The 22964-nt window shown below is 41.1% G+C and overlaps 1 protein-coding gene across 1 annotated transcript in view; it reads left to right on the forward strand.

The window, feature by feature from the left end:
* The first annotated feature begins 654 nt into the window (after window positions 1-654).
* The window catches only part of prrc2a (proline-rich coiled-coil 2A), a 22832-nt gene continuing 522 nt past the window's right edge, over window positions 655-22964 (forward strand). The window contains 30 exon segments of the mRNA XM_079258474.1: window positions 655-770; window positions 6911-7062; window positions 8038-8215; window positions 8411-8507; window positions 10570-10651; window positions 10743-10886; window positions 11172-11413; window positions 11500-11588; window positions 11748-11899; window positions 12863-12977; window positions 13068-13245; window positions 13439-13531; window positions 13796-14336; window positions 14472-14728; window positions 14871-15162; window positions 15303-15525; window positions 17732-17818; window positions 17820-17857; window positions 17860-18146; window positions 18148-18267; window positions 18269-18433; window positions 18435-18569; window positions 18571-18610; window positions 18613-18881; window positions 18883-19108; window positions 19111-19218; window positions 19221-19585; window positions 19587-20475; window positions 20478-20597; window positions 20600-22964. The exon segment at window positions 20600-22964 is cut by the window's right edge and continues 522 nt beyond it. Of these exon segments, the coding sequence (XP_079114600.1) occupies window positions 6948-7062; window positions 8038-8215; window positions 8411-8507; window positions 10570-10651; window positions 10743-10886; window positions 11172-11413; window positions 11500-11588; window positions 11748-11899; window positions 12863-12977; window positions 13068-13245; window positions 13439-13531; window positions 13796-14336; window positions 14472-14728; window positions 14871-15162; window positions 15303-15525; window positions 17732-17818; window positions 17820-17857; window positions 17860-18146; window positions 18148-18267; window positions 18269-18433; window positions 18435-18569; window positions 18571-18610; window positions 18613-18881; window positions 18883-19108; window positions 19111-19218; window positions 19221-19585; window positions 19587-20475; window positions 20478-20597; window positions 20600-20739 (5787 nt within the window). The 5' untranslated portion in view covers window positions 655-770; window positions 6911-6947 and the 3' untranslated portion in view covers window positions 20740-22964.

The raw sequence follows: 22964 nt of genomic DNA on the forward strand, positions 1-22964 counted from the left end.
AAAAAAAAAAAAAAATCCATTTTAAAATTTTTGTCATTTTCAATGTTTTTATTGATCTTTTTACTTGTCTTCTTGGGCATTATAGCAGCAGAATGATGGTCTTGGTACTGTGTGGTTTTTCCTAATTGAAATTAAGAAAAATTAAAAAGTTTTATTTATTTATCTTGTTTTTTAATCCACAAAGATCAGCAGTATCGAAGAATTGTGAGAATCACAATTTAAATCGAATCGGCACCCAAAAAATCGGAATCGAATTGAATCGGGACGAAAGCATATCGTCACAGCCTATTACCCTTGGTTAGGTAGTGATAACTGAATGAAAATGTAATCGAATAAAATCAAATCAAAGTCACTTTATTCATCCCCGAGGTGAATTTCAAATGGCGAAATTCAAAAGTAATTCAAAAGTAAATTTAATGTAGAGAAGCTCAACCTTAGATGACATCTTTGATTTTGCAAAGATATGAGATTAATCAGTTTTTTATTGTTTCAGTTTCATTCTATGTATTTCTGCTCAACCTTAAAACAGTTTTCAGACTTTTTCCACTTCCAATTTAACGTGTTCTTTACATTTTATTATATTATTTTTAAATAAAAAATAATACTGAAGAGTCGCATTTGTCTTTCTCTTCAGGTCCCAAACGGCTCCCATCTCACTAAATCGCCCAGTAGCCGTTGACGGCTCTTTAGTGACGGATCGAGTCCAGCATCAACTATTTTCTTTTCCCCTTTTCATTTATTTTTGGGAAAAAGGAAAAAAAGGAGCGCAAGTAAGCCGAACACCTTTTTACCCCCCATTTATTCAGTGCCACTTACATTAAAGTTAGTGCGAGTTTAAGCAAAGACCTTCTGTGTGTGTGCCTATGCAGGAGGTTGCTTAGCTAGCTGCTAGAAGCTACGTTGTAGCTAACCTCATTCTGCGATACAACCTCGAGACAAGTCGGGACAAGACCAGGTCAGTGGCAGCAGGGTTTAGGATTTTTATGCCAACATAAAGCGGTTAACATAAATGGACCAGAAATGGTGATGAGTGGCGTTGAAAACAAGGCATTGACTCATTAGAAGGATGTGTCTTATTATTTGGAAAGGCTGTCTTGATTGTTGTTGTTAGCCAACATTTGGTAGTTTCTTAGCTTGTTAGCCCATTTCGGTTTATTATGTAGTTGGTACCTGTCATGTTACACATTCAACAGTTATATTTTGTGAATAAACATTTACTTGTTTGGTTATTCGCACAAACTGGAATGTCTGATTGACGTTAAAATGTCTTAACGATGGAGATTGACTACGCAGCTGATGTTAGCGGATAAACGTTAGCATTTCTGAGGCTAACCATGTAGCCCACTAAGACAGTGTCGTTTTACGACGCACTGCTGTTGTTTAAAATAGCATAACTATATCATGTTACATCTAGTAATAATTTTATATGGATCTTGTTGTCATTAATGTTTCTAAATATCGGCTAGGTGAATAATTGTACAGTCGTTTGAGCTTTGCTTCACTACCATACTGTGTTTTAGGCTGTAGGCCTCTCCACCGCCATTTTGTTTTGTTCTCTTTATAAAATTGTTTATTCTGCTTCATCCTGGGGCTCATACCAATTGTTGAAAGGGAAAATCGTTTAATGAACACGTCTAGTTTTTATGTCACAGTGTAAATCCAAGCTCGTAGATCTGAAGAGCAGTAAGTTAATGATAACGCAAGGCTTTGGAAGTGCATTATGAAACATCAACGCAGTCCCCCTCCCAAAGAGGACACTGGGGCCCTGAGTAAACCAGCTAACATCACTTAGCTCAACAACTCATCTGTAGCTTCTGCTGTGTGATTATTAAACGTCCAGACTGCGGTTTGAAAAGTTGGAGCTATCCAGAGATTTGCCCTTGTGTGCATTGTAATCGATGTTTAACTGTGGCTGTTCAAGGCCTCTTTGTAGGTTACAGTAGTTTAGCTGCTGGTCCCTGTTAATCCTCATACAACATGTAGTTGACCAGCCATCCCACGACCTAATTTTCTAATCTCATCTGGCTATTGAGGCACGCTGCATTGCTTCTGCCCTATAATCACCGTGAAAACGCCTTTATTTGCTTTTATTTTTGCAAGGATTCTTGTTTTTCAGACGATCAGTGCAATTGAAAATAGGGTGATTATCATTATTGTTGTTATCAATGTTACTATTATGCGTTTTATGTTAGGTTTTCCTCGTGTTTACATTGTTCTTAATTTGTTTTCACTTGATAAGCACAAGTACGGAATGTTGATTTTAGAAAAATCCAACATTTGCTATGCAGAACATTTTAATCTATTATTCTGGACCTGTAGGATATTGTTTGCTGTGTTGAAAGTCAAGGAACAGTTTCATCATAGTTTTGTGCACATTACCCTTTTTAAATTTTGGTTAATTTGTATTTACAGCTCCAGAGTAAAATCAGGTGTGCTATGTAATTTATCAGCTGACGGACTATGATATAATTTTATTGTTAATGTTCTATAATTCCTCACAGTTGTGAATGATCCAACACATTGTAGTAGTTTTTATTGCTCTGGATGGCCTTGTGAACTGACTATGCTTTCATCATACCTGGATTTATGGTTCACTTTTAATTGTACCAACAAATGAGTGATCCTCGTCTGTTATGACCACACTTCCAGGGGACTGCTGAAAAAGTACCTGCTTTTGCTTGACATAGACTTATCTGAAGCTAATACAGCTGACATTTCTTTGTGCACCGAAATCTTATCTATTTACTCCCTTGGTAGTTTGTAATTTGTCTGTGGTCTCGTGATTTACTAGCAGTAAACTAAAAGAAATGTCAGGCTGAAATCTTTTAGCCAATTTAGATTACATGAGACAGTTGTGATACAGTTGTTATGAAGTAGATTTTTTGCACTCTGAGTTGCTTCTGCCTTGGTGGTGTTTCAATTTTGCACAGTTGCCTTTTTTTTTTTTAATCTATAAAGATGTTTGTACGTTAATTATTGCTGAAGCTGTCATTATTCAGGTATAAGTTCACATGCCATTATAATACAGATCAGAATAATAGTGAGCATTTGTTTCCCTTGTTTAGTTCTAAAATAGCTTTTATTGTTTCTCTGACCATGATTCTGTCAGGGATCATTTGGATGTTCTCACATTATTTTTATTATGTCTTCAAAAACAGGTATATGAATGATAAATGTAGTGAAACTGTCTAAGAGAAGTCATCTGCTCTTAGCAATTGCATTTGTGGGACTTGGTGAGGTTAGGTCAACAGAGTAACTTAATGGAGGCAGCCAAATCATGCTGAATTGGACATATGTCAGCAGCGTGTGTTTTATTGATGTGCAGTATAGAGAGTTCAGGATAAAGGCCTGGTAGTTGCCATGGAGCCAAGCCCTGTCTCAAGGCAAGGCATGGGAGGATATAATTTATAATGTGTTGCCATAGGAACCGTGGTTCTGCATTTTGCTTTCTTTTGAACAATGTTTTCAGCAGTGAGCTGTGTACTAGATCTGCTCACCTCAAGCGTGTTTATTCTGGCAATATGTAGAATCTGGCCTAATTTAAATTGTTCAGTGATAATGTATTGAGATTTTCTAGAATACTTGTACACCAAAAACAAGAATCAATTCAGTAAAATGTTGCACAAATTTAACCGTAACAATGGTTTGGATTCTTTTCACATTTAAAGGGATAATGTGTAAAAATTACTCCAGTCTAATGTTGAAATTGTGTATGCATTCAAAAGAAAAATGCATACAAACAGTGCCTCACCGTTTTGAACATCTTTTGTAACAGCAGTGTATCAGAAAGTCTCGACAACACTTCAAGAAGCATCTCCATGCTGAGTATTTTTTCTGCTCAGCCAGCAACAGGTTAATTTACTGTGCTTTTTGGAATCACCTGGTTTAGTGCATGAGCAGAACAAAGGCATGGAGGCATGGAGATGACTTGTTGAAAAAGAAGAACACATATAACATCACAAGACACTACACATACAGTGAAGTCTGGTGAGACTCCTCTGGTGGAACTGTATGTTTATGTTGTTTTAGCTTTCATAGTTGCAGTAGTCGCTGGATTTCACTCGCAGTAAAGGCAGAGTAAAAGCTGGTGGGAAAGCTTTGTAAGAGGGCATTTACTGTGACAAAAAGCTGACATTTACCATGACTTTGAAATCTACTGAAACCACGTAAACAATAAATATACACTTCTGTACCAACTAGGCTGGTCTATTTTAACATTATCTACTGTTATGTTGCCTGTGGAAACAAGCAACAGTGTAACAAACTCAGTTACTGCTGACCTGTCAGCAGTAGGTCAGTTGTGATGTTAACTGTAGGCTTTTCCTCCCACCTGCTTAAATTATGAAATGCCATTTACTTTTCGCTTCAGGAGAACTGTGCAGCTTTTTCATCAACTGCTTATACAGTTAACTATTAATTATAAAGTTTTGATAAATTTAACAAAGTCCCGTGTGTTAGAATTTCTTAAATTGGAAGTTTTTTTTATCACATGCAGCACTGAACTGAATAGCTTTAGAAAGTGACTGTGGACATTGATTGTCTCTGATACAATAGTTGTGTGACTGTAGGGCTCTAGGCTGAAAACGTTTTTGGAGCAGTACAGCTAAACTTTACATCTAGGTGCACCCGTGACTTTTGGAAACAGGTTATACAGTTTTTTTTCCCCATCCATGAGCTTAATAAATCACTTGTAAGGATTGAGAAATTATGTCTGTGTGCAAGTTAATGGCAGCTTGTCATCAGTATAACACTGAGTGGGATTGAAGCTACATGGGTTTCTAAACTAAAGAACTTTCAGATCTTCTAGCTGGAAATGAATGTGAGTGTAAATGGTTGTTTTACCCCTCTGTCTTGGCCCTGTGATGAACTGGCAACCTGTCCAAAGTGTACCCTTCTTGATTGACTATTATTAACATCAGTCTAAGTGGGTTATCTGTAATGTACTGTAGATGTTTAAATTAAAAAAATATGAGTAAATCTTATTATTTGTAATAATATTACTCACTCCTATATATTTGATTGGTGTATATCACGTGCGTGTCCAAGTGTGTGCGTGGAAAATTGGAGACGTACATCTAATTTTTGACTGCCAGTGTACCTGTGCAAGTAAGGAAAAAGCGTTTAACTTGCAGTTGCCAACTTGGTGATTCTATCATTATATTTAGCCTGTATCAAGAACCTTCTTGCGATTTTCTTTGTTTGGTTTTATGTTTTTTGTTATTGTTTTAAGTAATTTGTGACAAATCTAGCAACTGTTTTTAAATCTGAAAATGAAACATGCACACACATACCTTCCACTGGCTGATCCTGCCCTGGCTTATAATCAGATGTAGATGTTTGTTGAGGACATTTAAAATGTTAAAAATGGATCCCTGTAACATGCTGTAGGTTCTATTATAAATAGGTCTGGCCATGTTACTGCGTTATTATAGCTTTATTTAATGCATTAAGTAATTATTGTTATCATATATTTTAGGATGCATTTACACTGTTTAAAATGTTTTCCATTGTTGCTCTCAGCTCTGGATACATAGACAAACCACAGGTGGTACTTGCTTGAAATGGACGTCATTGAGATCAACTGTGTGCTGAGTGCTACAGCATTCACCTGAGCAAATGTCTCGATGCCTCCACTTCAGGAAACAAGTGTGCACCTAATTAAAAATTGAATTCAAATAGATTCAGTTTAAGATTTTGCAGATTAGGTTTTGCACCTAAATTTTTTAGGTACATTTAATTTTTGCAATTTGCACCACTGTGCCTTTTTGCTAAAAAAAAAAAAAAAAACCCCAAAACCTCAAGAAAAAAACTTTTTTTGCTCGTCATTTTTCTTGATTTCAATTAGGAAAAAAATATCACAGTAGCCAGACATTCACTCTGCTGCTAGAATGCCCAAGAATACAAGTAAAAAGATAAATAAAGACAATAAAGTGACAAATTTTTTATCATGAATTATTTTTATTTATTTGAAGAAGAAAAAATTAATAAAAAAAATTGATTTTGGAAATGTTGAAGTAAAAAAAAATCCCAACTTTTTATTTTTCAATTCAATTTTCCCACCCCTACTGGAAAGTATGTCGAAAGAGATATGACATGCTGTGGTGTGAATAAGATGTATGATCTCAAACTGTTAAGTTTTTACAAACCCAAATAATAAACTTGTTTTAGAGGAAATGTAACCTTCAGGCTATGTTGTCATGGCCACACATTGCATCTTGCATTTTGTTAGTGTAGCTGTTCATATCTCAACTCTGCATTCTTGCACTGCATTATAGAACAATGTATTATGTCATCTCATGTGGTAATCCTCTGTCTCATGTTTATAAATATATTTCTAAAATCAACACTGAAGCTGGAATTTAGAAGATTAAATCACAAACCAAATCACAACATATGTTAAAAAAATCAAATTAATTGTTTTTTTTTCAAATTTTTTTTGGTCTGATTTCTTAGGGAAAAAAATCAATTTAAAAAAACCCAGTATGTACTATCATGTTATAAAAGGACCTGTTAGTCATTAGATTTAGTCATTTGGAAAGGCAGTTCAAAATGCGTAAGTTATTAGAAATTACATGTGTGCAGCTTGTTTGCAAGTAATATTTATGTCTTGAGGCAGCAGTATTATCGTTATACTATTATATCTTTTTTGTTATGACATTATCTTAATATTGCAGCCCACCAACAGTTTTTTCATGAACATTTTTGTCAGTTTTTATATTCCTTTTCAGCTTTTAAATAAACCAAATGCAACCAACATCATTAAAAAATGAAGTCAAGTCTGGCTGTTTTTTTTACTATATTTTGATCTGTGAAATGATTTATGCTACCATTGATTGTACACTCATCACCTTCACCCTTACTTTGTGAGCATACCTACTTTTAAATAGCTTTCTGTTCCTTTCTCTCCCAGTCTCAGGGCTCACCATACTCAATGAGCGGACAGCGCAATGTCAGAGCGCTCTGGGCAAACTGCAAAGGGGAAGGAAGGCAAAACCAAGTATGCGTCTCTCAACCTGTTTGATACATACAAAGGAAAGAGCCTTGAAACACAAAAGCCTGTTGGTGAGTATTTCTTGTCTCATAACCAATCTTTAACACACTCACAAGTTAGTGATGTGATAAATGTTTGTCTTCATGCACAGGGAATATTCCTTTACAAAAGGTTCTTTAAATTCTCCCAAATGGTGGCAGATTTTCATGCAATTCAGTATCATTTTCCCTTTCGGATACATAAAGTATTTTTCTTGTGCATGTAAGCTAAAAGAAAACAGATCTGCTAATTCGTAGTTACTGTTTTATTTACATTTACAAGGCTGTGCTGCCTTGATTCTCACCAGTGCTGTCACATTCTGGTCCGTGTATTCCTTAACTACCTAAAAGCCTATGATTTGTTAATATTGGTAAAATTATTCAGGGATAGGTTTTAGTAATGAGCCAGGCTTGGTGGGTGAATGGCTTCTAAGATTTGACATGTCAGCTGAGCTTTGAAGCAACTGAGCCTGACTTGAGACAGAGGCTTACTTGAAGATGCTGTTTGACTTTGGTACCGAGTTCCCAGTTTATGTTTTATTCAAAGGCTCCCCATTAGTTCCATGCAGCTGTCCTCATTCCTGAACTACCGATTACCCCACAAACACTTGCACAAAGGTCCATGGACTGCTGTTTTTCTTTCTTTTTTGTTTTAAACAAGCCTCAAGGAATAAATGAGGTATTAATATTCAAAACAGCTTCACTTTTCAGTATCAGGAGGGAGCTCTCTCTCTCTTACTTTCTCTCTTGCTCTCAGGATACAAATTCTTTCACTATTATATAAGCTGTAATTGATATGGGCTCGCTTAAAAATAAAATTTTGTTTAATTAAACCGAAACTACCAAACTTCTGAACTTGTAGTTTTTGTATATCTTAATTGCATTTTCAGCCAAGTAAAAGAGGGCTACAGCTCTGTCGAGTTGTTCCTCACACCCAGTAGATTTTGCTTGTATCATGTTTCAGTGGTTCATCTTTGCTAATGACCTGCTCTCTATTCCCCACCTCAGTTCCCCCCCGCCATGGCCTGCAGTCTCTTGGTAAAGTTGCCTCTGCGCGGCGTATGCCACCCCCTGCCAACCTGCCCAGTCTGAAGGCAGAGAACAAAGGCAACGATCCCAACGTCTCGCTTGTTCCCAAAGACGGCACAGGATGGGCAAGCAAACAGGAAACAGCAGACCCAAAGAGGTAGGTCACTATATGAACAGTAGAAGAAGAAGTTTTAGTCATAATATTACTTTAAGTAGTTGTCTTTTTTGAAAGAAATTGTTTTGCTCAGTCTATATATATATATATATATATATATATATATATATATATATATATATATATATATATATATACACACAAATTTTTTTTTTGTGGCTTGTGTCTTGTTTGCAGTACCGATGCATTGTCAGCAGCGCAGCCGGAATCGCAGCAGCCTGTGGCTTCACAGATACCTGCACCGACCCTCCCGAGAACCCCACCAGCTTCAGAGGTACAGGCATTATATGTACACACACACACACACACACATGGATTAAAGTTTTCTGTCGTTATGAAGGATTTCCATTAGTTGGACAAATGAGTGGGGAAAAAACAGACCCACAAGATTTTGTTGGTAGTATTGTTTAGATTCCTCTGTCCAGTTTCATTCAGGTTATTATCATCAGGTTTTTCTCAGCCAATGAAACCTAGTAGAGCCATTATAGTAGCCAATCAGAATGAAAGTAGAGTGATATCTCTGTCTGAGGTTTTTGGGAATTTTGTTTTAACTTTTGAGGAAACAAACAAACAAACTGGGCACTGATTACATGAAAAGAAGCAACAATGGCCAAAGCTTTTTTTCCCTGGATATATGCAAGTCAAATTGTGCAGCGGCTCAACAATATCTGACAACAGCTCCCTCTGTAAGTGTGTTTATTCAGTGCTTATTATTCTTGCTGTTAAAGTCAGTGTTGTTTCAACCTGTTACCCTGTTATCTGAACACTTGCCATGGTCAGTGTTTATTCCCTTGGTGTCGGTAATTCGGCTGAAAAACATGTGCATATACATATACCGACCATTGATCTCTTCGTGGTTGATCATTACGTTTTTATTTAAATCACAAAGAAGAGAAAGCATGAGCTCAGGCTAATTTAGCATGTTATCATGGGTGGGCTTTGGTAGTGTTAAAATAAATGTAGTTAAGCTTGGTGCGGCATGACTTGTACAACCCAGGAATGTATGGTCAGGAGTAGAAAAAATTTATTACTACTTTTTCAGTAGGGGCGTGCTGATTTACTATTTAATCAGTTCATTGAGATGTGGCACGCTGTTATTACTACTAAATGTTAAAATTATTTTTCATTAAAAATGAAAAGAACACGGCTGCAAAGTGTAGCAGGAGCATAAAAACTGTGCATGCCAGCAGAACACCAGGGAACAGACCAGCCGGCCATCCCTCAAAATCAGTGATCCTCACTGTTAATTCAACAAGAACCGCACTCAATATACGAAGACAAGAGGAGAGCCGCCATTACGTTGCCAAATTAGTAACATTCAGCTTTTTAGCAAGGAATCGTTATGCTAAATATTGCAGGGAGTAATGGCATTCTTATACAACAGTATATGGTGAAAATACAATAATGCCTCCAGAATGTCAGTGTTTCTTTTTCAATATATCTACGGAGCAGCTCTTTGACAGAGTTCAGTGCTGCTGAAATTAGCAAAAACTGGCAACTCTGACAGGGTCAGTTAGGGCCGTTAGGACAGCAAAATTTTTGCAAGCTGCCTGCAGGTCTTGTTTGTGGAGAGAACTGCACCGTTGAGGATCATTATGACTTGTTTAGATAACATTTTCAGAAAGATAGTGGCTGCTTCACGAGCTGCAAGTCAAGAGTCAGTGAGCCGCATGCGAGCCGAGCAGTGAGGAACACTGCTCTAAATTGTGGTGGTCAAAGGTAAACAGAAATTCAAAGAAGGTGGCAGCTAGCATTGCACCAACAGTTAGTAAGCATGATATTTTGTCAAGGGGTTTGAAGGACTGTGTTTGAAAAAAGTTAAGTTTTTATTAAAAAATTAGAATGGATAATGTTTGAACAAGATTTACTTCATATGTCACTTTTTTAAAAGCCAAAAATAAAGTTTAATTGTGATATTACAAACCTGTCACAGCACCTCACACATTCCCAGGTTAAGTAAGAAGCTGCTGGTTGCTGTTCCAAGCTGTTGCTAACACATTTTTCCTAGATTCCACGGAAACATTTTTTAACATAATATGTTTTAGATTGATTTGTACAATTATTTTATGTAATAACTGCAATGAACTGTCCAGGGTGTACCCTGCCTCTCGCCCAAAGGCTGCTGGGATAGGCTCCAGCTCCCCCGCAACCCTTAATCGGATTAAGCAGTTTCAGAAAATGAATGAATGAAGTTATGTAAAAACCAAATCATAGCACCCTGAAGTGTAATCGAATCGTGAGTTGCCTATAATGATACATCCCTATAATAGGAGGATTTATTGCTGTCCCACTTGACATCTATCATATGGCATTTGTCTGTTGTGCTTACTCCTCAGGCTCTGCCCCCAACTTCAACCCAGGCCGTAGGGGTAAGGTCCTGGGCACAAGCCAGTGTTACACATGGAACACAAGGGGATGGTGAGTCTACACTTCCATCCATGCCCTTTGACCATTATCTGGATTTAATGTTTTGCTGCAGTTAGGTATTATTTTGTCTTCCTTTTTGCAGGTGGAAAGGGATCAAACCTACCATCGCCATTCTCTCGCGAGGAATTTCCCACCCTGCAGGCGGCTGGCGACCAGGACAAAGTTGGCAGAGAACAGGCCACTGCAGATCAGTGGTATGGGCCCGGACCAAGCCTCCGCCCCCAGAGTAAGTGAATCTCACTAAATAATCAGTGATTATTGATCCGCTAGTTATTTAAGTGAAAGTTTTCTCTCGAGATTTTTCTGTTATTTATTTGTGTGTGTGTGTGTGTGTGTGTGTGATATATATATATATATATATATATATATATATATATATATATATATATATATAAAATTTCTTTCTTGATTGATTTAGTTGTCTGCGTGAATATGGTAGGATTTCTTCTTGAGCTATTGCATCTTAACTGCATCTTTACTGACAGTTTTGTTCTGTGTGGAATCTCTTCAGACGTTACAAGTTGGCGGGACGGTGGGGGCCGAGCCCTGGCACCCACCCTGCCTGGGGAGGGGGCAGCAGAGGGTGGCACAGCGGGAGCTCTGGTAATGGATGGGGCAGCTGGGGTCACCCCTCCAAACTCCCAGAACCACGGGCCACCTAGGAATCCTCCTGCAGGCAGTCCCGCCTTGCCCCTGCCCCAGCCCCCTGTGGGGCCTGGGTATCCCCCTTATCGAGGGATCATGCCTCCGTTCGTAAGTTTCCCTTTCAATTCCCTCTACTATTCCTTCTTCTAGGATGAAGAAATCTATTTATAAACTAAATCTGTGCTTTTCCTCAGATGTATCCTCCCTACCTACCATTTCCAGCCCCCTATGGCCCTCAGGGGCCATACCGGTATCCTCCACCTGGGGAAGGGCCCACCCCAAGGTATGTGTCACAACTTTTATTGTGTTTATTCAGTTTAGCCTAATTAGTTAAAGAACCACAATTTGTTTTTGTTTTTTTAATCTATTTATTTAATGTTTTGCAATGACTTGTTTGTATTTTTGTCACATTTCTCACCAAGAATTTCCTCCATTCTTTTAGATTTTCCCGTGGGCAGGGAGGACCTGACAGCAGGTCACAGGGTGGCCCACGAGAGTCAGGAGGGGAGGTGGTAAAGCGGCCCTCTATCCTAAAGCAGGATGACCTGAAGGAGCTAGATGAGCTGGATCATGATGGAGATGAGGGCTGGGCAGGTACAGAAATTGCTTATTTGCTTCATAATTGAAAACATTGTTTTGAGATTCCAATAAAACATTTGTCTCAAAAGTTGATTTTTTTTTTTTTGCTTTCATCGCTCTAAGTATCAGTAAAACTGACAAAAAAATAAAAGGGCAAGGAAAAAAAAAATTCAGATTTAAAGTCATAATTGTCATAAAAGGTTTGTAGTATTCGGAACTCTAGAGTTTGATATTTTCCTTACTTTAAGTCAGCAATCATGAGCTTACTCTGCTGAATGTTACATTTTTGTTGTTCACAGGAGGAATTCATGTCAATTAAAATTTTATATTTGAAACACCACATTAAACTAATAAGGGTGTGAAATTGAATCGAAAAAAAAAATCAAACCCAGGATTTTTTGCTTTACAATTTTAATATCTGTTTTTTTTATAGATATTAATGATCTATTATAAAATTCGTCATTTTTATTGTTTTTATTGATCTTTTTACTTGTCTTCTTGGGCAGAATAGCAGCAGAATGATAGTCTGGCTACTGTGTTCTTTTTTTCCTAAATGAAATTAAGAAAAAGGACTAGGAAAAGTTTTGTACATTTTTTAAAAATTTTTTATTTTTAGTCTACAAAAATCTGCAGTATCAAAGATTACTGAGAATAGCAATTTAAATCAAATTGGCACCCAAAAAACAGAGACAAAAGCATATTGTTACAGCCCTATCAGCTACATTTTGATTTATGGCATTATAAATGAAGGATTATAGTGTGGTGGTGGATGTTGGCAATATTTCATCAGCTGTTGCAGCATATCACATTTCCTTTCAATCCAAGCAGAGTGGTTTATGTTACTAAAAGTTGCTCACTGAAGGGAAGGGTGGGAGGAGAGGAACAGGGTTGTCATAGTGATGAAAGGTGACTAATGTTGGAATTCATGTTGGTCAAAGCTGGGCACAAATGTGATTCCAATGTCATTTGTTCCAACAGGGGCCCATGAGGAGATTGATTACTCTGCCAAGTTGAAGTTTAGTGATGATGAAGGAGAAGAAGAAGGAGAGGAGGAGAGAACTGAGAGCAAAAGTGACTCCCGGTGTGTGAACAAGTAAATCCAGTCTGTGACTAACTTTATATTATCCAGTCTGCTCAGGTTATACAGTGATTTGATTTCTATTTTCTTATCATGTTCTCCCAGGTCCCAGGATGTACCCAATGCAATCTCTCATTCTCGAGCCTCAGACAGCAGCGGAGACACACGTCACACGCCGCCCTCCAATGCTGACAATGGCCCCCAGCCCCCTTCTAACAAGCCAGGATGGGCAGAGGAGGGAGGCAGTAACTGGGGAGGTCAGGGAGCACCATCCAACTACCAGGTAGCCATAGGAGCAGTAAAGATTTTCCCTGTGGTGTCATACTAATGCTATGACAAGTCCAAATGTGCACTTATGGGGAGTTTGTTGTCACAGTTAAAGGCATATCTCTGGGAAGAGATGTGCTAGTGTTTGGATGTTTGTCAGTGTAGATTATTGTGGTGGAACATGGTTAACCGTGTCTGCCTATATACAGGGGCGCAGGCCTGGATTGGGTGGTCCCCGGGAGCAGCCCTCCCCCCCACCTGGGCCGCTCCTTGGACAAGGGCCCTACTCCTTTTACCGACAGGTAGACATTCAGTTAGGCCCTCATAGATTAATCATTTCTGTCATAACGCCATCCACCGCCCACTGATTTTTTATTTATTTATTTTTTTTCCTTTACAGCTGAGTCATGTTTAGTTTTAAGTTGTTTTTCGTTTTATAACCGTTTATGTAATCATTCACGGATTTATATTTTATTTTTTTTTATTTTTTCCGAAGAGATTACAGCTGTGTCAACTATAGGATTTTTAATAGCTTCATCAAATGTCAATTGTGTTCTATCGATTAGGAACGGTCACTCAACCAGGTTGCATCTGCTGGCCCGGGGAAACCTGCTCCAGCCCAGCATCAGTCAACAGCTGGAGGTCCTGCCTCCTCTGCTCAGCCAGGCGTGCTAGTCCATGGGGCCCAGGGAGATGATGAGGATGAGACTTGGCGGCAGCGGAGAAAGCAGTCGTCCTCTGAGATCTCTGCAGCCGTGGAACGAGCCCGCCGTCGCCGCGAGGAGGAAGAACGTAGGATGGAGGAGGAGAGACGTGCGGCCTGCGCCGAGAAGCTGAAGAAGCTGGATGAGAAGCAGCAACAGCAGCAGGGCAGCAGCACAGGAGGTGGCAGCAGTAAGACCCCAAGCCTGGATGGGAATTCTACAGCTGCTACAGCAGGTAGCCCCAGTCCATCTATGTCAGCTTCCTCTCCAAACATCAGCCAGCCTCCTTCCCCTTGTGTGGACAATGAAGAGCCTCCGGTTCTGGCTGCCCAACCAAGCCCTAGTATTGTCACAAATGACCGTCAGCGAGCTGGCAGCAACAGCAGTTATGACTCCAGTGCAGGTGAGTGTAAATGATGAGGTATCAGCATTGACCTACCTGTATTTTAGTTAAAATGTATTCATGTATTGATTTTTGGTTTAAATTTTTACCTTTTTATTGAAGAAACTGACTTAGACTTGCACCTTTTTGGTTTAGATGCCCAACAGTGTTCCCAGCCAGCTGTATCACAACAACAGCAGCCCACAGTTGAGGTACCCTTACCAGGGGAGAGTAAAGAAGAGGCCATGGTCAGTCCTCACATTCGTGCATCAAGTGGAGATGAAAGAGTAATCGATCCAGTGAAAATTGAGAATATTGGTGGGGGAGCAGGTCGGCAAACTGGTGGTCCTCCCAGCCAGGGTTACTCAAAGTACCAGAAGTCTCTCCCACCTCGCTTTCAGAGGCAGCAACAGGTAAGGACTTGAACTTGTCTTTTGTCAAAAGTAAATTAATTATTTTATCTTATATTATTAGAAAAAAAGCTGCTTCAATTTTAAAGAGGAAATGTAAAAATCTCTACATCAAAACATTATGAATCACATTTATTTGTCTTAGGAGCAGCTCCTGAAGCAGCAGCAACAGTGGCAACAGCAACAACACAGCCAGGCATCACAAAGTCAGCTGTCGCCTCAGGGTCCACAAGGTCCTTCACCGGGTTCAACCTCCCAACCGGGTCCTGGACCAAAGCAAGGTGGGCCTCTATATCAACCCAGCAATATGGTTCGGCCTCCACCTCTGCCAATGAACTTTGACCCTCGTTGGATGATGATGCCCTACATGGACCCCCGTATGATGCAAGGTCGCCCTCCACCAATGGATTACTATTCAGCTGGGATGCACCCTTCTGGTGAGTAGATGACAAGTTGAATTTTACATAGATTACTGATGCCATATTTGGCATTGATCAGGTGATAATGTGCTTTGGTCCAGCCACTTAACTCATCAAATCTGTTATGTATTTCCTTTAAAATGATTACATCTTTCCAGGGCTTATTGGGCGTGAGCGTTCTGATTCAGGGGGATCTGGTTCAGACCCTTTTGACAGACAGCAACAGCATCCGGGACACCCTAACCGTGGGACCCCTCCTATGGATCCCAAGATGGCCTGGGGGCCAGAGGTGTTTCCTGGTGGAGGAGAGAACCGTGGGCTAACTTCTCCCCTTCGACAGAAGCAGACACTGGAGGATGATAATGGAGCAAAGGGGTCCAGGTATTTGTTAAGTCAGTTAGGGAAACATTTTAGGATTAGTTTATTCTAGGCCATGGGTGTCCAGCTCCCATCCTCAAAAGCCACAATCCTGCAGGGTTTCCATGTTTACCTGTTACAACACACCTGACTTAAATGATTTAGTCATTATGCAGAACTTCATTGGATCCATTTAATGGAAGCCAGATGTGTTGAAGCAGGAATACATCAAAAATCTAATGGTCAGTGGCCCTCGAGGACCACCTTTGGACACCCCTGTTCTAGGTGCTCAAGAAGCCTTATTACAGTCTTCAGTTCCACAGTTTGACATCCTTCATTCTTCATTCTCCATAATCTGCAGAAGCATCTGTAAGATCTTGAGGCAAAGGTTATTGCAGAACTGTTAAAATTATTGAATTAAATCATCATTTTTAGTGCCTTTAAATAGGGCTGGGCGATATGACCTTTTAGTGATATCCCCGATATTTTTATGGCATGTCACAATATACGATATATATCTCGATATTTACCTTAGCCTTGAATTAATGCTTTTGTGCATACAATCACATCAGTAAGATGATTTTGTGTTCTATATTAAAACATAATTGTTCATACTGCATTAAGATATGCTGATTTTAAACATTCATGTCAAAAGGATGAAATTGTAACAAAGCAAATTGATCAAAACCGTATTTATTGAAGCAGTTAAAGCAGTGGCAGAAACATGTCATTTTAAAACAAAGTAAAGTGCCTTTACATGATGTAATAAATGCAACGTATGAAAATAGGTGCTCTAGGGGGGGGACTTTTCAAATGATGAAATAAATTCGTGGTACTGCTACCTTTTGTGGCGACACTTTTGCAACATACTTTGCATACGACAGTTGTTTGGTCAACTTCTTCTCTCCGGTATCCAAACCCACCGCCAGATGATGGATCCTGTACTATTTTTCTTCTATTCTTTTCTTTTTTGCCACTGAAACAGGCTATTCTTTTGAAAAATTATTTTGAATACCATTAAAACCACATAAATCAGCTTTGTCCTCCTTTATTAAATGTTAGATTATCAAATTTAACCAAAGGATTCTTATGTTTTGTGGAATAGCTAGCTGCATGTTCAATCCTCCTCCTTTTTCTGGCCTTGGACTGCACAGTGACCCAAAAGAGACACTTTGACAGAGATACATTTATGTTTTTTTAATTTGTGTAGTTTTCTTACTTTTAGTTTAGTCTTTTTTTTTTTTTTTAAGTTTTAGCTTGCATTGGGTTGATCTCATATAAGGCTTTGCTTTATGGATACGTTTTTGAGTTGTCGTGTATTTTTTTAATCGCAGAGTTTAGCGTAGAAATCAGTCTTATAATACAGGCAGAATGTCCTCGTATCGTTTCCAATAAACGGCTTCAGCCAGTTTTTAATTCAGGATTTGATTCCCCACTCCTTTCTGTACTTTCTAGAGACACGATGAGCTAGATAAATATGCTTGTGTCCACACACACAGTGGATGAGGTGAGTAAGTGACAGAGGCTTTGAATTTAGTCAAATAGAATTAATTATTTTTGCGTGACGTGAAAAACTTTGTAATTTTACGTCCCACTCTGTAATCCGGAGCGGGATCAGTGGCGGATTTGGCTGTTCATTGTGACTGTAGGTGGAGTCGTGCAGGTGTCCCTCTCTGCTCCTCTGACTGGCTGCAGCTGCAGCCGGAGCGACTGGGTGCTTTAGGACGGGGAGAGATTCTCGTTCGTAACAATAACTTTACAATATGTGCTTTAAAGTCAGTCGCCAAAACACCAGGAAAGTCTCCAATAACTCCAGTAAAAGTCGCTAGATTTGTCGCTAGTCGCTTTTCACAAAAAAGTCGGCAGATTTAGCGAGAAAGTCGCCAAGTTGGCAACAGAGGCTACACGCTGCCTCTCTTGACGTAGCACATAGCTCACGTTATGTACGTAACTAGGTGCGCTTGCTTTAACTCTCTGTGCAAAGCGGTGCAGTGTGGAGGAGGAGGGAGGAAAACCCCCCGCCCACAGCTAAAAACAACTGCGTGACAACAGGATACTCGAATATGACGAATATAGGCATTTTCTATATCGCACAGGGGACTAGCCAGGATATCTCGAGTATATTCGATATATCGCCCAGCCCTACCTTTAAATTTGATCTATAATGATCCTCTAAATTTGGTAATGAACTAAGTTTTATTTTGTGATCTTTCAATTTTTTTTGTCTTAGGAGTGATACTCCTCCACACCGCTTGCGAGATGGTGGATTGGGACCCATCCAGCAGCCTAGCACCTCATCAGGGACATCCAGTCAAACTCCCCCCTCCAGTTGGCAATCAAGCCACTGTCCAGGGAGGCAGCATCATCCTCATCATTACATTGGTGGTCGTGGCAACTACAGCAACTTCCCTGACCAGGGTGCAAGGATCCCTCCGCACCAGCAGCATCAGAGGGCAGATGATAGGGGAAGCCAGCCACATAGCTTCCCCCACCAGGATGAAGGGCCTCACCGAGGTGCTCAACAAGGCCAGATATGGGGAGCCACACATCCTCATTATGATCGTAATGGCCGAGCAGACCTCCCTCCTGTGGAGAGCAACTCCCATCACCACCACCACCATCACAGCCACCACCCTCAGCCTCACTCACTCTCTTCACCCTCATAAGCCAGAAAACAGTCGTGACAGGGGTGGTGAGGCCCAAGCTAAGAAGACAGACTCTTCCCCTCCTCTTCACCAACCTTCCCTGTCATCCTCCTGCTCTTCCTCCCTCCTCATCTTCTGCCAGAGAGGATGGAAATGTCAAAGTGGCTCAGCATCCTCGCCCACCACAGAGAGAGGGTGAATCTGGTATCAGCCACAGTCTTGGAGAAAGAGGCAACAGTGGTAACACCAGTAACAGCCATGTGAAACAGGAGAAGACAGGGCCCAGCACATGCACCTCATTCTGCCATTGCATCTAGCCCACCTCCTTCCCAACATGGTAGTCATAATCAGTCTCAGCAGCATCCCCATCCTAAGGCAAACCAAAGAGGAGGGCGGGAACACAAGACAGAAACCCAGTGGGGCCCCACGCCCTGGAAGCAGCAATGTGAGTGGGGGGTCTTCTCATGCAGAAGGGCCAATAATGCAGGAGGTGGGAACAACTCCCGTGGAGGAGAAGATCCCTCCAATACATCATCAGATCATAAGGCCTCCAACCAGACAGGAGGCAGCAATACTAACAAAAGGGCTGGTCCAATTAAGAAACCAGTTCTGAAGGAAATGAAGAGAGATGGAGGGGATGTTGATGGTGGAGAAAAATCTGCCACAGGATTCGGAAAAGATAAAGACCAAGATGGTGGCCAACCCATTTCCATGAAACAGGAAGCCTCTTCCGTCTCCCAGAGCACCTTCAGCTCCATCTAAAGACGAAGCAGCTCAGACAAATAAACCCAGGAATGGGGGAAAAGACCGATCCTCTGGTGGAGGTGGAGGAGGGCCAGGTAGAGGGCTCAAAGCTGTAGATGCCACATCAGGATTTTCAGGACCCTCCTCGAGAAGGGACAGAGATCGCTCTTTTGAAAGAGGAAGCTCCCACCACCATGGAGTCCCTCCTAAAGGCGGCCGGCTGGTCGAGGGCGTGGGGGAGAATTTTATGGACGTGGTCGTGGGTACCGAGGCAGCTTCACAGCCAGTGCTGGACCTGCTGGTGGCAGTCGTGGCAGAATGGGTGGTAGAGTGGCAGAGACTATCGATCATCAGGTGGCCACCACCAAGAATCCAAGGGTGAAGGACCTGGTGGTCGACATGGCCAGGATCGCTCTCAGCATAATCCTGCCAGGGCCAGAAACAGGAGTGAAACTCGCAGCGAGGGTTCAGAGTATGAAGAAATCCCCAAGAGAAGAAGAGAGAGAGGCTCAGAGACTGGTAGTGAGAGTGGTGCAAGTGATCTGGCTCACTCTGACAAAGATGACAACCAAAAACCCAACACCAAGAATGGTTCTGATAAGGTCAATTCTGCAGCAAACACTTCATCTGCACCACCTAGAAGTTCCCAGGCACGTGTCTTTACCCCAAGAGGTGTGCCCTCCAGAAGGGGCAGAGGGTGGGGGAAATGGAGGAGGAAACATCTACAGGAGTACTGGCAATCCTGAAGGAAGAGCTGGGGGACATCGAGTTGGACCCAACCCAGGTTCTCACAGTGGTTCCTCCAAGTCATCCACTTCAGGCCGAAAACAGCAAGGTCAGCCACACCCCTCTGGCCCCAAAGACTTTGGTCGAGGAGGAAATGCAGGAGAAAAGAAGGAGAAGGTAACAGATGGAAGTCAAATTCAAAATCAGGGGCCCAACCCCACTCAGCCATCTTTGCCTGCCACGACCCTTGCTCCTCTAGTTTCCTCTGAAAATGGAGGGGTCATAACTCAGCAAGCTCCAACCAATCCTGCACCAAACACTGGAGGGCCAAATGCACCCCCTCCTCCCACTAACCGTGGGTTTGAGAGACCCCCTAGACGTCGTCGGCATGGGCGGTCTCAGCACCAGCAGGACAAACCACCCCGCTTCCGGAGACTGAAAGAGCGAGAGAATGCTGCGCGAATCAATGGAGGAGTCGGTGTCATTGGGGGAGGAAGACCATCGTCCCCTTCTCTAAATTCAGTTCAAGACAGCAATGGAGCACCAGTTTCTGCTCCCAATACAGGAAATGCCCCAAATTCTAACCACAACCCCACACTAACCACCAACAATAACAGTGGTGGCGGGCATCTTAACAATGCAAACAGCCATCACCATCACCACTACAGCCAGGGCAATACTGGTACAACCAACCCCCAAAACCACCATAACCACGGAGCAAAGTCTCCTGACTTCACCAACCAGAACTCAGACCAGGCCAATGAGGAGTGGGAGACTGCCTCTGAGAGCAGTGACTTCACAGAGTTCAGAGACAGGGAAGGAGGAGGAGGGAAGTCTTACCCTTCTCACCATCACCACACCTGGGACGGGGAGGAGGGGGCAGCGGAGGTGGCGGGCTGGTCGAGCGAGAGATAGCAAGTAAAGAGCCATCGGCCAATAAAAGAAGCTTCTCAAGCCAGCGTCCTGGCATGGACCGACAGAACGGAGAGTCAACACAGGAGGAGGGGGAGGTGGAGGCCGAGGTCCCTCGTGGCCCCCCCCCGGTGGTTGCTCTGGCGGGCCTGGAAATGGAGGTGGAAATCGTGGAGAGAAGCGTGGCAACTGGCCCTCACCAAAAAAATAGGAAGTGATGGAATCTAAAAGACATTTTAGATTAATCCCACCCACATTTAAACCCCATCCCCTTCCATCATAACCCCCTTTTTGGTTATTATTTCATGGCTTATCTGTTGGCATCATAATGCAGAAGTGGTATAGTACAGTATATGGAGCTGGTATTCACATTCACTTTAGCTTTCTGGTCACCTGTCCCTTTTTTCATCCTCTTTTCTACCGTCCGTTATTCAAGATTTCAGAATTAGTTTTGTTTATTTATGCCCTCACTCTTCTTTAAAAAAAAAAAATCTTTGAACAAAACCCACCCTGGATGAATTTGAAAAGCATGTGGTTGTGCAATGAAGATGCACGTTCTTTTGACAGAAAACATTCACACAGTGCTCCACAAATACATATACAAGCACAAATGACATCTTTAAAAACACACAAACACATGTAAAATAAAAAAGTGGGCTTAAATTGGAAAATGTTTGGATTGGGCTAATTTTTATATTTACGTACCTGTGTATATTTCTACCCACACTTTGGCCTTGAGTGGTATTCAGTGCAGTTCTGCATTAATTCCCCTCACAGAAGGAACCAGTGCAAAATCATCTTTTAAGAAGAACATCGTATCATAAGAGGCTTTGTTTCTTGTGTGTGCTTTTTTTTTTATCAATTCGGTTAGTTTTCAAACCCTGAGCATCTGCAAATGTTAGGGATGTGTGCATGTTTTTTCTCTTATACAAAGCAGGTCATTTAATACTTTTTACTAAGTTCTCCCGATTCTTCCTCGTTGGTCTCCTACAAAGTGTGTCTGGTTACTAGTAGAATGCCTGATGTATTGTTGCTCACTTCTCACCTAAACTTGCATTGATTTGTCCTTAATATCAGTGTTTTTGCTGCTTGTTGGGATAGGTGGTGTGATTTATCCCCCCCCCCCCCCCCCCCCCAAAAAAAAATTGTTGACCTGACGTTTCATTAGGTTTTGGTTGCTTCATGTAGGAAGTAAGGCTTTTCTGGCCTAACTGTAGCATCCTCCTTATCTGCAGAACTTCTGCACACTGAAAAGATCCCCAAGGATAGTTTTAACCTCTTGACATTTGTTTACCTTATGAAGACTATTGCTAGTGTGATGGCTTTATTTTAACAACCATTATTTCCTCAATGACCTTAATCCCCCCCCCCCCCCCCCCAAACACACACACACACACACACACACTTTTTCCTTCTTCAAGTTGGAAATATCAGGCGGTCTTGTCAGAAGAAAATGTGTTTGATGAAGATGTAAGTCTTGGTGTAACAACCTGTTTGACTTTCATAAAATTGTTTATGCTCCAGTAGGTAATCGAGTATGTTCTAATAAGCACTCCTTGTAGTATAAGCATCTATGGTTGCTGGTTTATTCTCCTTTTTTGTGTTAAATGTTTTTTCTTTCTTTTTTTTGGCAAGTTACATGTGCTGCAACAGGACAGGTCCTCTGTCTGGGCCCAGAGTACAGATCCATTGTTGTACTATTACACCCCCCTCTGCTGTCACGTGTGGGGACGATGCACTCTCTGTGCTCTTGTGAAGACTCTTCATACCAAGTCGAACTCAGTATCTGAGGAAGTATTTCTCAAAGCGTGTGAACACAGGATAGCTGTTTCTTTACATGGAGGCAACCAGGAGCCCGAGTAAATTGAATCCAGGGACAATGCTGAACGGGGGCAGAAGTAATGCTTCTGCAGGTCACACGGTTTCTGAGATTTTACTTGCAACAAATAATGCTGACCTGGAGTGAGAAAAAAATGTTGGATTGGTATTGGATTACACTTGTAAACATAGTTTGAATCACACATAGGAGACATAAAACAACTTGAGATGGCATCAACGGTGAACTAAATTGATTTTTCTCATCTGCATCAATTCTGTCACTGCTGTAAGTTGGGGGTTTTGTTTGTTTACTGACAACAGTTTGAAGATTGTCTCTGGGATGTTGTGAGTAGGGCATTTGATGATTTGTGTATGTGTGTGCTTGTGTGGATGTGTGTTTTTTTTTCAGTGTCTGTAATAACTTGGGAAGGGGTGGGGACCAGAGGGTTTAACATGAACGGCAAGCACTTTTTGCCTTGTTTGCCCACATGTGATTTAAACCGATATAATTAAGACAATTCTACTGTTTCTTAAATACATCCATATGTATACATTCATTTGTGTGTATGTTCAGCATCAAAATGAAGAACCTGCAGTGGAGAACTTCACTTTTTTGTG

The sequence above is a fragment of the Telmatherina bonti genome (genome assembly GCF_933228915.1).
Source record: "Telmatherina bonti genome assembly, chromosome: 19".
Taxonomy (NCBI): Eukaryota; Metazoa; Chordata; class Actinopteri; order Atheriniformes; family Telmatherinidae; genus Telmatherina; species Telmatherina bonti.